Source organism: Semicossyphus pulcher, unplaced genomic scaffold (assembly GCF_022749685.1).
Source record: "Semicossyphus pulcher isolate SPU_LCO1_2020_fin unplaced genomic scaffold, fSemPul1.0.p SCAF_4, whole genome shotgun sequence".
Classification (NCBI taxonomy): domain Eukaryota; kingdom Metazoa; phylum Chordata; class Actinopteri; order Labriformes; family Labridae; genus Semicossyphus; species Semicossyphus pulcher.
This window is the reverse complement of record NW_027211715.1, coordinates 12,599,355-12,613,000: the sequence shown is the minus strand read 5'-3', so window position 1 is coordinate 12,613,000 and position 13,646 is coordinate 12,599,355. Positions and strand designations below refer to the sequence as shown.

The following is a 13,646-nucleotide window of genomic DNA, read 5'->3' as shown; positions in this document are numbered from 1 at the left end:
CCTTCACGATGTACTGAGAGCCGCGCAGGCAAAGATCCAAACAGTCGCAGTTTAGCAGACTTTGTAGTACTGCGAGAGGAAGCGAGCAAAGTGAGCCACACATCATCACACCCTGACATGAAATATAAAAACAGAGTAAGAGAAAGAGATGCATCTGAATTCATGAGATGCAACATGTGTGTGTGGGTTGACAGCTCTGCAGCAACATTCAGAACAGCCTGGGAAAATGTAATGAGGTAAAGTGTCACAACATCTCACATCATTCTGCTAGCCCTCTCTCTCTCTCTCTCTGTCTGTGTGTGTGTGTGTGTGTGTGTGTGTGTGTGTGTTCACTGGCTCAATCTTCACTGTCTGTTTATATTTATTGTGGGAGGGGTTTTCAGTGGCCAGGAACAAGAAGCCAGGGACAGTGAAGCCGAGCCAGCTGCCACAGTGCCTCCAGTATCACAGCCTCACTCTCTATTTCTGTCTCCTCACAGAAGGAGAGAAGGGAGCTGGAGATAGACTTCACATGGAAATGCAGAATAGATTCAGATATTCATCATCATTTGCAGATTTCCCTTCTTTTCTCCTCTCTTTTCTTAATGTCTCTACTTTCCTTCCGTCCTTCTTCCCTCACTTCCCTCTATTATTTTCTTTCATTACTCACTTCTGAGTCTCTTCACCTTCTGTTTTCTCTCCGTCCCTCTGCAGATCTCTAAATGGCAGCTTTATCCTCCTTGGCCCCTGTGGGTATCCTTTGAGTCAGGAGGGTTTACAGGTGTCCCTTTAGGGCTCCTGCTGTTACAGCAGTAGCGTCCCTCAGGGCTGTGTGGGGTTTGACCTGTTCTCTAACATCTTTATCTGCAGATACACCCAGGGGTGGATCATTAACACACCTCATCTCAGCTTAAGAAGCTATAAGTCTAACTCTTAAAATGGACTGCTTAATGCTGTGTGTAAGAGAGTGAGTGAGAGTGAGGATGAGAGTCCTGGCAACTTGGCCAAAAGCTCAATAATCTGTTGGTGTGTTTCCAAAGACAATCTACATGCACACGTACACACACACACACACACACACACACACCAACACACACACACACACACACACACACACACACATTGTCCTGAGAGGATTGGAGAGGAAGGAGTGTTAATGAATGCTAATTCAAAACTGTAAAATTATGAATCCTCCGTCTTTTATGGAGCGTTAACAGAGGTTTGCTGCACGTCAAGGTTGTCTTTGTGTGAAGTTTTATCAGTGATCTTCCACGTGTCTGTGTTTAGATTAACATTCATGTTATATTTTTACTACAATTTTGTGTATTAATCAGTTTTGTGTTAATGTGTAAGTGTGTCTATTTTTGTGTGTATCACTACTTTTATATCCAAATGTGTGTGTATCAGTGCCTGAGTCAGCTGCAGGCCGAGCAGCTCCAATCAGGCTCTCCTGGTGGTGTTGGCAGGACTAGGGTAAGAATATGAGAGGTGGTGGTGGAGGTGGAGAGGGAGCAGCCAATCATAATGCTGAATAGGAAATCCAGTGCTGTGGATGAATTAATGAGGCATGTGGATATGGGCTGAACCAGCCAATCACAGCCCTTTAAGAGCTCCTCAGCTGCTGACAAACTGAGACGAACTGCTGCTCATCAATCACACCACAGACACACACTGTGTCATTTACACACTCACTGTCCCATCCAGCCTCATGCATGCTTCATCTGACTCACTGTACTGAGTCGTGTGGTGGTATATTTCTGTCAGGCTGTTCTTGTTGTGAAGAAAATCTCAATATTTCACCAAAGATAAAGTTTAGATTTGTTTTCATGACAGTTTCTCTTTAAAGTGAGGCAGCCATTTCTCAGGTGAAACAACCTGCAGGTATTTAACTGGAAATAGTGAAATAATCTCCATTTCCACATGTGATCAATCAAATTGTTCATCATTACTTTCATCATAATTTTCTGATTCTGCATTCTTCTGCAGCATGGAGGTAAAACTGCAGGAAAAGTTCAAGCTAAGAAACAGCAGTAAAACTCTACAACATATTGACCTGAGCACTAAAACTTGGAGGATTTGGAGCCAAACACATAAATCCATCCCATCATTAATGAAGGAGTGAATGGGATGTCCTGAGGGGAGCAGCATGGCAGCAGAGGCCCTTTCCATCTGTCTCCACCTTTACACCCTGCAACTCACTGAGTATTATTCTCTCTGCAGCTTTATTACTTCCTATGTCTTACTCTCTGCCTTAATTCTCCTTAAACCTCCTGACTTTGGGGGTCTGCTGACAAATATCTCAACTTCCTGTGTATCTACAATAAAACATCCATTATCCTCAGCCACAGCCTGTCTTACCCATCCCATCCTCTTTGACCTCATGGCTCAGATGTGTGGACACACTGGTGAGGTGGGTTAGTGGATGATGATATTAATAGCCTCAACCTCATGAATCTTTAAAGCTCAATCAGATGAGAGGAGTGGGTCTCAGAGGATGAATTAATGCAGAAGCCCAGCGGGGGCGTTTCTCTCGGCCTCTTTAATCATGACTTATGCATTAGTGCTTCATACAGTCTTTGGGTACATATTGGTTTTATATGAGACAGGCCCAAACAGGTGTGTGTGAGTGTGTGTGAGACATCATATCTGTGTGAGAGAGTGAAGAAGAGAGAAAGAAGAAACGAGAATATATTTCGTGCACACTCTGATGAGCATATTTGAGAATTAGAGTGTGCAGGTGAGTGAGCATGTGAGCTTGAATAAGTTTCATTTTATGCATGAGTACAGAGGCATTTCTCTATGAATTAGTGTTTTGGCCTGTGACAGGAAAATACAGCGAGAGAGAGAAAGAAACGGAAGAGTGGAGCCAGAGAGAGAGGGGGAGAGGTTAGGAGTTGTGGAGGAGAGAGGAAGTGTGGCAGGAGGTGGAATGTGTTATTTGGGAGAAATGCTGGGGGGTTCTGCTTCTTTTGTTCCAACCCAACCTCTGCACTGCAGATCAACTTCACTACAGCACTGTACTGTGGGTCTGCCAAAGAGCAACATGCTGGAGGGTGAGGAGGGCAGAGAGATGGACTGAACGGGAGAGGGAGCAGAAACAGAGGAATATAAAAAGGGAAAGAATTCTGATGTCAGAGAAATAAATGTTCGGAGAGGAAAAGTCACATTTGATAAATTCATATACATATATACATACAGTTGGAGGAGACACGGAGACCATGGAGAGAGGAAACTCAGATCTAATCACCATGATTGAAATGAGGTCAGACAGTGTGGGGACGTGCAAAACAACTGAAAAGCAACAGGTGTACTTCCCGTTGAGCAGAAAAACACCTGAGGACTGTGTTGCATGCACAGAGAGAGGATGTTCAATTTCAGCTGCTGTTTTCTGTTCTAATTCAACATGTAAACAATGGCCATGAAGCCACGAGGAACACACTGCATTCATGTCTCTATTTGTTGGTTCATCTAAATAAATGTCTCTCAGCTCTAAATCATTCACCTGCACTTTTCTCTTTCCCACCCTCAAACAAACTGCAGACCCTCAGCAGAAACACAGGCCATCAATAATGCAGCTCTCAAAAACGTCTTTTCCTAAACATTGTGAAACTTATTTGAGACCACAGGGTGGGAAACAGAAAGACCTTTAATGAGCTGGTAAACACACTGAAGGAAAGAGAAGCTGCAGATGTGAAACGCAGACATGAAGGCACACTTTCCTTCCACTTTAATAACAGCTCTGTGTCAAGCCTGTAAATTGTGGTCAAGTATTTACTGTTACAGGCAATTAACCTTTTTTCCTTTGGCCGTAATTAATATTGTAAACATCAGATATGCAGCTCAGCAACATGATCAATATCACAACACAAGGTGATTAAAACTCACAAGAGCAGAAGTAATGAGTAAATAAATATTCTATAGATGTTCTTTGTCCCATCGATGAGGCTGAAATGTGATCATTTTAAGTTTTGTATGATTCAACAACAAATCCAAAACAGATCGACTGCAGCAAATCGTTACAAACGTGTGTAATTGATGCAGTTAACCTGCAGTTGTCACAAATTATTGATCCACCAGCAGATTGTTGATTGATCTCCAATAGTGTTAATGCACAGACACACCTCAGTGTTGCATCAGATGGTCTGTTAGAAATAAGCACTAAAGATTATTAATAATCAGACCCAGGCCACCACGCCTCTCATGACCCCTGACCTTTGACCTCTTTCATGAGCAATGACCCTTAAACCTTCCTCTTTATTTGCATGAATATGGAGCACAGAGCTCGATAACACAGACTGAAACCACATTCAACATCACTGGTGCTCTTTTCTAATTTAGGTGCATCTGTTAATAACTGTTAACACTTAATCCTTAAAGTGATTTCACTCTGTTAAACAGCACACATCATACAAACAAGAGTGACTGAGATTCACTCCAGCAAATGAAGCTTATTGTGAGAAGCATGTCTTCAAAGCCAGAGATGCCAGGACCCAGAGTCAATGTTTGAGACTGAAGACACTAGTGTGTGTCTGTCTCACAAACACAAACACAGACACACACACACACACACACACACACACACACACTCCCTCACATGCACAGACACCGGAAACATTACACACACATTATCTGAAAGCCACATTCTCCCATCACACAGCTGAGAGGAAAGATGGGCTGTCTGCTTCTCCTGGCGCAGAAGGTGAAAACACACAGAAACACACACACAGTTACGCACAAGTAGCACACATTCAACAACCTCTGTCACAACTGGCTGACTTGCAGCATATTAAAATTCCCTGTCCACTTTCAGTCAGCAAGCTTGATTGAAAACTCCATGACCTGACAGGAAAGCTCCTTTCCTTCTGAGTTCATCTGAAAGCCAGAGGACATCTAGTAAATGTTATCCCAACACATGCATGTCTCTCTCCCCTTATGTCACACTGTGACACAGCATCTGTGTGATGCTGTGACCTCTGAGGTCTCCCTGACCCGACGGGGACTCACCGATCTCGCAGCTCTCTCCAGAGAAGCCCTGAGGACAGTAGCAGCTGTAGCCGTCACCTTCTTGCAGGCAGCTCCCTCCGTGGAGACACGGGTTGGTCTGGCAGGGGTTATTGTCAACTGTAGAGACAGAAAAAGAGGGAAAAACTGGAGGGTTAACTGCCAATTGGAAATTATTCTTATTTTCCTACAGAGAAACACATTCTGAAAGTATCTTATTGTCCTTATTGAGCCCGTCCTCTCTCTACTCTCTGAGGTTAAGACTAGAGTTGGCAGCACAGAGACTCGTCCCTGTCTCCATGACTTTCTACAAAGTGACACATCGGCTGTTGTTGCATTTGTTGTGTCCTGCTATGACTGATTCCCACCAAGCAAAGGGCAAAGCTGAGTCGACCCCCTCCTGCCGTTCTCCTGCCTCTCATTCCAAGTCCTCCTGATGAGCCGAGGTCCTCATAAATCAGCTGATCATTGGCCACTCGTGCATACTGGCACAGGCACCTATCTTTATGGCACATTACTGTTGCTGAGGAGATAACTCTGTGCCTCTTGGAGGCAAGCGTTTTGCAGATGAATGGTGGAGATTGAGGAGATAAAATTATTATTGCTCTTATATTTTAGGATGGGACAGAGCGAGGAGGAGAATCTGACAAGGACAGTCAGAGCGCAGAGCAGTCATCATTTTTATTCTGTGTGCACAACAGGACTGTAGGGACCTGCTAGATTAACTGGCTTTTTATTATCCAATCCTGATAGGACTGCAGCCCCTGACACAATCTGTCAGGCCGTCTAACACACTGCATCTTCTCCATAATAACAGCCACACTCACTTAATGATGTCTGAGCAGAGAGATGCTGTGCAGAACACAGAGTGCAGTTCTCCTGAAAGTCTGGGAATATCTCACTTGTTCGTGTGTATTTCTGGATGTTTGTGTGACCCTGACTCATTGCAGGCCGATGATATATACAGTAACGTCAGTGTGGGTTCAATTTCCTGTGAAACAGGGAGACAGACCACTGCTGCAGAGAGGCTGCTGTTGATACAGGGGGCAGGAGAGATGATGAAAGACTGACTTTGAAAATGCTGAAAAATGATTCACTGAAAGAAGAAAACCATCAGAGACAGACTCATTTCTTTAACCAACATCAGGGAGGAAAAAAACGCACTGTATGTGAAGTGAAAACATTGCTTAAAGGTTAGAGGATGGACTGATGGTGATGTACAATCTTTAAGTGCTGAGCAGTGACAGGTAAAAATGCAGCATGTGGTCAGTTTTAGAGCGTGGGTCAGGTGATGGAGGAGAGGAAATGTAGAAAAAAGAGAGGAAAATTCCATGTTTGAGCCATTGTCCATCTATCCATCTATTCAACAAGGGGAGCTACTAACTATGTGAGCCAGTAGCACTTTGGCAATGCAGCTATTTTAAAAAAAATCATGTTAAAAAAAGTAATAATATTTCTGATAGAAAGCTGTTTTTTTTCCACAAAGTAGCTGGTTAGTGCGATCAAATGCAGCCTCTGCATCAATTAGTGTTTACTCTTCCCGAACAGTCAGCGGTCTGAACAGATCACAGTTCAACAGGGACTGTGTGTTGTTGTGACAGCACAATATTGTGAAACATTTCTCAATGGACCAAAAGCTCAACAACCCTTTATTTCAAAAGTCATAGAAAATATGATGTGACTTATGTTGTTCTCTCTGATGCTCTGTGTTGTTTAAGGATCCTCAGATTATTGGTTTGCTGTTGCCTCATTTTCTCAAGATGTCTTTTCACATTCTGTCCTCGCATCAAGCGGTCAACGGTTGAGCTGCATGTCACCAACAGTATCTTCAGCGTGTTTTCATAAAGTAGATCAACAGTAAGCTTATCAATAAGAACATAAATCCACTTTCATTGTTGCTCTCTTAAAACGAGTGATGTGAAGTGAAACTCAAACTTACCCTTGTACTGACATAACTCTGACCCTGACATATTCAAAATGTCTCAATGAAACATTTCTGGAGAGTATGTTTTAAAAGTCAGCTCTAAGTGGCTGGTTTCTCTAATCCACCGTACAATTCAATGTCTTTGATGAAAGATCAAGGTGACATTTAATGGAGTCTGAAATTGTGTTTGTGTGTGTGTGTGTGTGTGTGTGTGTGTGTGTGTGTGCTTTTTTATTTAAAATTTGAAGCAGCTACAGCATAATGATTCTGTACACAAGGAAGCAACTTAATCTAAAAGAAGAAATGATGAATGAAAGAAATGATTTTAAATTCAGTCACCCCATCCATGAAGATCATCTGAGGGCAAAGTAAAATATCTCCTTTTCCTTCTGTTTTCTCTTATGTAGCTTCTTTTGCAGCTTATTCATGTAACACTAATCAGCTATGTGCTTTACCCACTATGAGATGTCAAAATATCTGCTGTTAGAAAGGTCTGTTAAGCATTAATACAAAATTAAACATGACTAAGAGTCCACAGATATGCAAGCAGCTCTGTGAGGTTGTAATTAGGCACATACATTTCACAGTAAACCATACAATATTTGTATGTCGCATCAGCTACCTCACTTCTTGTAGTTCCCTTCCTTGCCTCTCCTCTCCTCATCAGTGATTGGTCCCTGATTGCACCTGTGTCACCCCTCGTTAGCCTGATTGAGTTCACCTGTTTACTCCCTGTTTAAAGACTGCTCTCCCTTTCACTCACTCTTTTGACTTCACATGGGGCGGCAGGTCAGTCATGGTAAGAGGAGTTTATCTCTATACATTAGTCTGTCTCTATATTACTTTACTTTAGAACATTTTGTTCTTATTTCTTTGAGACAAGTGACTGTAGTTTGACTTATTGTTTAGTTCTTATATTGTGTATGTTTCAGATGTAATACATCCAGTGTGTGTTGGTTCTCTTTGTTAAAATGTAATTACTTGATTTTCAAGAAATAAACCTTGTTCAGAGTTTCGACGTTTCCCGGTCAGATAATATGATGTCTGACCTGATGCCAGTGATACTCGCACTGATGGTGCTGAAGGAAATATTTTAGGATCACCAAAGTCATGAGATGTTTTCCTCTGTGACCCATGAAGGTCTGTAGCATGAATGTTGAAATTGGTAAAAACAACAGTTTCAGCACAATTAATGAAGAATGATAAAGTGCATGCCACTGATAAAACTGAGATAGAATTTATCCACTATTAACTGCTTAGTGTTTAATTGCTCCTGAGACCTTTACTGTGCTGCTGCTCAATGTTAAATCCACAGGTGTCAGTGAGTCATGTTCTTAATAAAACATGTACTTAAATAAATAACTTGTTTGTCTGATTCTGATAAAAAAAAAATTATTAAAAAAAAAATATTCTCAAAAAATACCCAAAACTGAATGTCAAAGGTCAAACACATATCTGCTCAGTGAAACATTAAAGTGTCTCATGTCAAACCTCAGTGAATATAATGGTTATCTTCTGTCACACTTGCCAGCGAGTCACAGAACCATGGATAATTCTGCTATCTGCATGAAGTTCTGGTATTAAATCTGAGCTGAATCACTTTGTACATGTTTCCTCTGCAGAGGAGAAGGCAGTGATGCACACAGTGTAACTGACAGATGAGGACCGGGTCATCAAGTAGCTTTAGTGAGGAAGACTTCAGAAGCCAAAGGGTGAACTTCTCATGACCATTCTCTAAATCAATCACACCACAGACGGTCTGATACTGTGACTCTGGCTTGTGTTGCTATCTGCTTTCAAACTGAACAGGGTTGTAAAAAGTAATTTATAAGCTCCTGAGGATTAAAGTGACAGGCATGTAATGCTTTAAAACCCTTACATGATATGACAGGGACTTACTCAGCTACCATCCACCAGCTCTGATGAATGCTGTCTGTGGTGATACAGACTGAGAGCTGAGCTGCAGCAGAATAGGACACTGATCCAATCTAAAGACAATTAGTAACGACTTATTACACACAAATGAGACTGTTCACCATCTGTCCACAAACAGAGGCCTGCAGGCTCAGTGCTGACGTCATGTGTACAGTGTGCAGACATGAAGCAGCAGTTCTGGATTGTGTGACTACAGAGAGAGGAGGGAAGAGAGTCTATGTCGCCCTCAACTTTTAGACACACGGAGATGGCAGATTAGGCCTTAGATGGTTCAGTTTTCAAAGCTGAGTTACAACACAGGTGATGAGTCCTCTTCCTCGACATCGTGCAGATATTACAACTAACAGAGATATGTTCCCCTGTGTGACGTTTACTTCATCTGAAGTCTTTCTGAGCCTCTCAGGAGGGAGATTATTTTAGTGCTGTGGCATATTTGGGAAGTTACTCTCCAATGTCGACTCATACGTACCCCAAGATTAAAACTGGATCATAAAAAGGATTGTGATACAGGAAATGTTTTGCATCTTATGAAGTCTGAAGCTGAGTGCTGAGAAAATGTAACGAGTAACTGTGTGAGACACACATTTAAGCAGCAAAACTGCACACACACTTTACATTCACTGTATATCCACCTGCTTATTGCCCGGCTTCTTGCTGTGCTCTGACTCACTGAAGCTTGTAAAAGCTTTGCTGAGACAGATCGTGCTTTGGCCCGTTCAAGTGTTCCCTATCTATGAGCGTGATGGTCCCCTGTTAAAGTTTAAAGCTACAGTACGTCTCTGAAAGGTGCTGAGGCTCACAGAGCAGTTAGAGACATATGGACGGCTGAGCTAAACTGCAAAGTACAGCCTTAAATACAGTTGTTGCATCATCACTGTGATGGTTAAGTGAACAAGTGTTTTATGTGTTCAGTGATGATACAGAGCAAGAAAGGGCAGTCATAAAACATTAGTTTGATTAGCTCTGTCAATGCTGAATGTCAAACCAGCAGGGAAACTGGATTTTCTGCAGATAATTAATAGTTTTTTCACCTTCATGAAATAGCTTATAGCGTAGAGGCGAACAGGACAAGAGGAGAGACTGAGCGAGATCTTACAGGCAACAAAGGTTCTTGTAATCAAATCAATGAGATGATGGTTCCATGATATCAGAACCATTCAGCCACACCAACCTGGGTCCTCATGTCTTTTTTTATAAAATGAATTACCTTCCCAGATAGCAGCAGTGAGGCTTTTTTTTTTTTTATAACATTGAGTGTTTCAATTACTACCATCTAGAACTGTAACCAGAAATGCCAATAAGAGGCTGAAATGACAAAGGTCATGGTCAAAGTGTTCTTTTCCTGAGTCATCTCTTTGACCAGAATGAGTCCAAGTTTCCAGCTCCTGCCTGACAGGATGGACAGAAAAAAGCAGACGGACATACAGGTAGGAATATGATCCATGTATCATTGTGTCCTCACGCAGGCCAGACAAGTCATTCACTGCAGATGAGCTTCAGTTACTGCTGTGGAAAGCAGAACACACATCAGGGGAAAATGAAACCTATTTCTGCTGAAATCTAGATAACAGCTTTCTCACAGCACAAAGGTTTAGACCTCAATGCAGACTCAGATGACTGAAGGGATTTATTTACAGAGGTGAGCTGCATGTGGGAGGAAAGAAGCAGTTATGGAGACGGACAGAGGTTACGTTTACTTGTTGCTGGAACTGCTCTGCTTTCTGCTGATGATGTCAGCGCCCCAGCAATCTACTGTGTGCAGAGGCTGACAGTCTGCAATGTGGACTATTACACCAAACTCTTCATCCATACAGTTCATGAGGTCATATACACAACAGAGAGGGTCAGCGCTCCTCGCCTCCATGAAGCAAAGCCTCCATCTCTCCCTTTTGACCCACTGCACCAACTGTCAGTCTGATCCAGTGGTGCACAACATGGGATGACATTATCGGATAGGAAAGAAGGAAAACATGGTCTTCACAATATTTATGTAATATTTGCTTTATCAAGTTAAATACTGGGATGAAATTCACAAGTGGATATAAAAACAAACAAAAAAGAGACCAAAGAATGATTCATACTTTGAGTCACATCATTATAAGGTCACTGCTCAAGGACAACATCTCAGACATCACAGATACTTGCTGAATCATTGAACCTAGATTGACCACTTGAAAGGCTGCAGACGCCTCCCTGCATCCTTTGGGAGTGCTCATATTGTACAGTGGAGGTTGCAGGTGGAGCAGGTGGAGCGATGTGATGACCGTAGCGAGCCCGAGCAGAGCGGCCTCTGACAGACAAGGATTGATGAGCTCTGCAGGGAGGGAGCAGCTATATCTGTCTGTCTGACCACATGCAGGGCGAGCTGTCTGTCTGCATTATACACGTGTGTGTACGTGTGAGAGTTTGAGTGTAGGGCTGAAAGAGTTGAAAACAACATCCAGACTGCAGTCTGTGATGTCAAACATTCAAGATGTAACCAATTACTAACATTACTGAGCACGCTGAGAGATGCAAACACCACATTACAGACAGAGACAGAGAGAGAGAGAGAGCCAGAGAGAGAGAGAGGCAAGAAGAAAATAAGTCTAATAAACATTTCTGGTAAAAAAAAAAAATCAGCTTCACTTCTTTTCAATTGCATAAAATGTGTTCATTCTCCCTTTGGCACAGGCACACACACACACGCACACACACACACACACACACACACACACACACACACACACACACACACACACACACACACACTATGAAAGAGCATGACACTTGCAATCAGCTACAGTGCCAGAAGCCTGTGACAGCAGAAAGCAGCCGATGCTCTCTTAGTGAGCACCTCATGAACCGAGCGTCTCACTGAATCAGCCCAGAGAGGAGAAACATGCCAGAGATTCAATACGACCCGATTCAGCAGGAACGCACGGCCACACAGATGAAGAAACTGAGGGTCTGTTGTTTTAAGAGTGACACTTGTGGCATCTCCAGTCATCATAAATAAACTGCATGGTCTGGTCTGTCAGAGGGGCAGGAAAACATCCTTCTCGTCTTATCATCACAAACACATCATGTCCAGCTTGTTTTTTTTCTCCTCTCAGTTCAGTTTGTCATTTTGTGCCCTCACAGCTGTGATAAGAGAAAGTGAGGTGACGTGCAGATGAAGTGAGAGCAGCTATGTTTGTGTTTGGGCTAAATTTGAGTCAATAAGTCTTTCTGATGATGATGATGTGTTACCACCAGCCATTCTATGCAATATTATGTGTGATCTGCAGCAATATAATACGTAAGGAACATAAACACTTTAGTTACCTTCTCAAAACACTCTGCAGATTAGGATCAGAGTGACGACAGTACAGCCAGACTGTGGGTAAAACAAGCTGTGCTATGAAGCTGTTATCTGTGATCTCCTCCTACAGTCACCTGAAGGCACCAGGACAAACAGTTTCTACTGTTTCTGCATCTAATTAAAAAGTAATAATGTTCCATTGTGGTAAACTTGCAAAACAACCACACGAGCATCTGTATAAACCACAACAGTTACATTTGTCATTAAGTCTAGACTTAGGACTTTTCCTCCTCACCATAAATGTATCTTTTGCTTGTGTCCTCCATGTAAAATGTTCTTGTCTAACATGAATGGCACTAAAATCAAATGATGATCACAGTTATTATTACAGGGGGAAAAGATAAGACAACACTGTAAAAAAGTATCTTCTCTGTTTGATGATTAAAATGAGAAAGGGGATGATGGGATGATGCCAATCATTTGATTGAGAAGATAATTAATAATCACAAACCTATTTATATTCTACTCCCTCATAACTCTTGCACAAATAGTCATTTCTCATCATTTGTCCCCGTCTATGAGCGCTCCCCTCTGGGACACATCTGTGGGTGTGTCTGAGGAGTGCTATTTGAAGCTACTTGCTGCTGCATGCTGCTTTGTGACTGACGCTGGGAGCCAAACACCCCTGCCACTGCTCCACTCTGCCTTCATCGACAGCAGGAGTGAAGTCAGTCAGGCAATATGGCAGCTCCTAAAGCCCAGCTGGGTGCTCTCCTCCTCCTCTGTATCCAGAACACACCTCCATTTGAAATCATACCTCTCACTGTTAACCTTGATGACAGGCGGCTCCATTTTTAACGGCATGTGTCTGCATGAGTGACTGGCGTCAGTGACAGATATGTTTGTCTGACTCCAGATGGATAATATAAATGTGAAAGTAACATCTCAGGAATGCTGCTATTCATATCTTGTTAGGTGTGATACTTGCATAATAGATGTCCCATTCTCTCTGTGTCTGCTGAGCACTTCTCATCATAATAAACATTCTTCTTCATTAGACGCCATAAAAGCCAAAAGATCTGAAAAACAGCAAGGCTGTGTTCTGCTGTTTCTTCTGCATCCTTTGTCCTCTAGGAGGACAGACCTGTTAGATACAGATAGTGAGGTGAAATATTCTCTCAGTGAAAGGAAGCAGTTTCCTGTCGTCTCATCTGATAGCGCCTGAATGCAGCATTGTAACAGGTACTGACATAACCCAACCAGGTTAAACTCTCGCGCTCTGCAAAGCCTCACAATGACTCCACACAGAGGATTATATTCCTTCTGACAGCAGCCTGCCAACATCTCTGTATCTATCCATCCCTCCATCATTTCACAAGTGGTGGCAAACAGAGGTGATGTTGTTTGTTGCTTTATGAAGCTCTACACAGCCTCAGGGGCCCTCAGGCTGTACCTAACAATAAACACTCAAATAGGGAGAGCTTGTTGTAAAATGCAAAGTTGTGAAAATTGAATGTTTGAAAA

The 13,646-nt window shown here is 42.5% G+C and overlaps 1 protein-coding gene across 1 annotated transcript in view; it reads right to left on the bottom strand.

Annotated features, from left to right (window-relative positions):
- Positions 1 to 13,646, bottom strand: part of LOC138607112 (neurocan core protein-like) — a 54,752-nt gene that overhangs the window by 19,428 nt on the left and 21,678 nt on the right. The window contains exon 9 of the mRNA XM_069679669.1: positions 4,984 to 5,100. Within this exon, the coding sequence (XP_069535770.1) occupies positions 4,984 to 5,100 (117 nt within the window). The remainder of the gene's footprint in view (positions 1 to 4,983; positions 5,101 to 13,646) is intronic.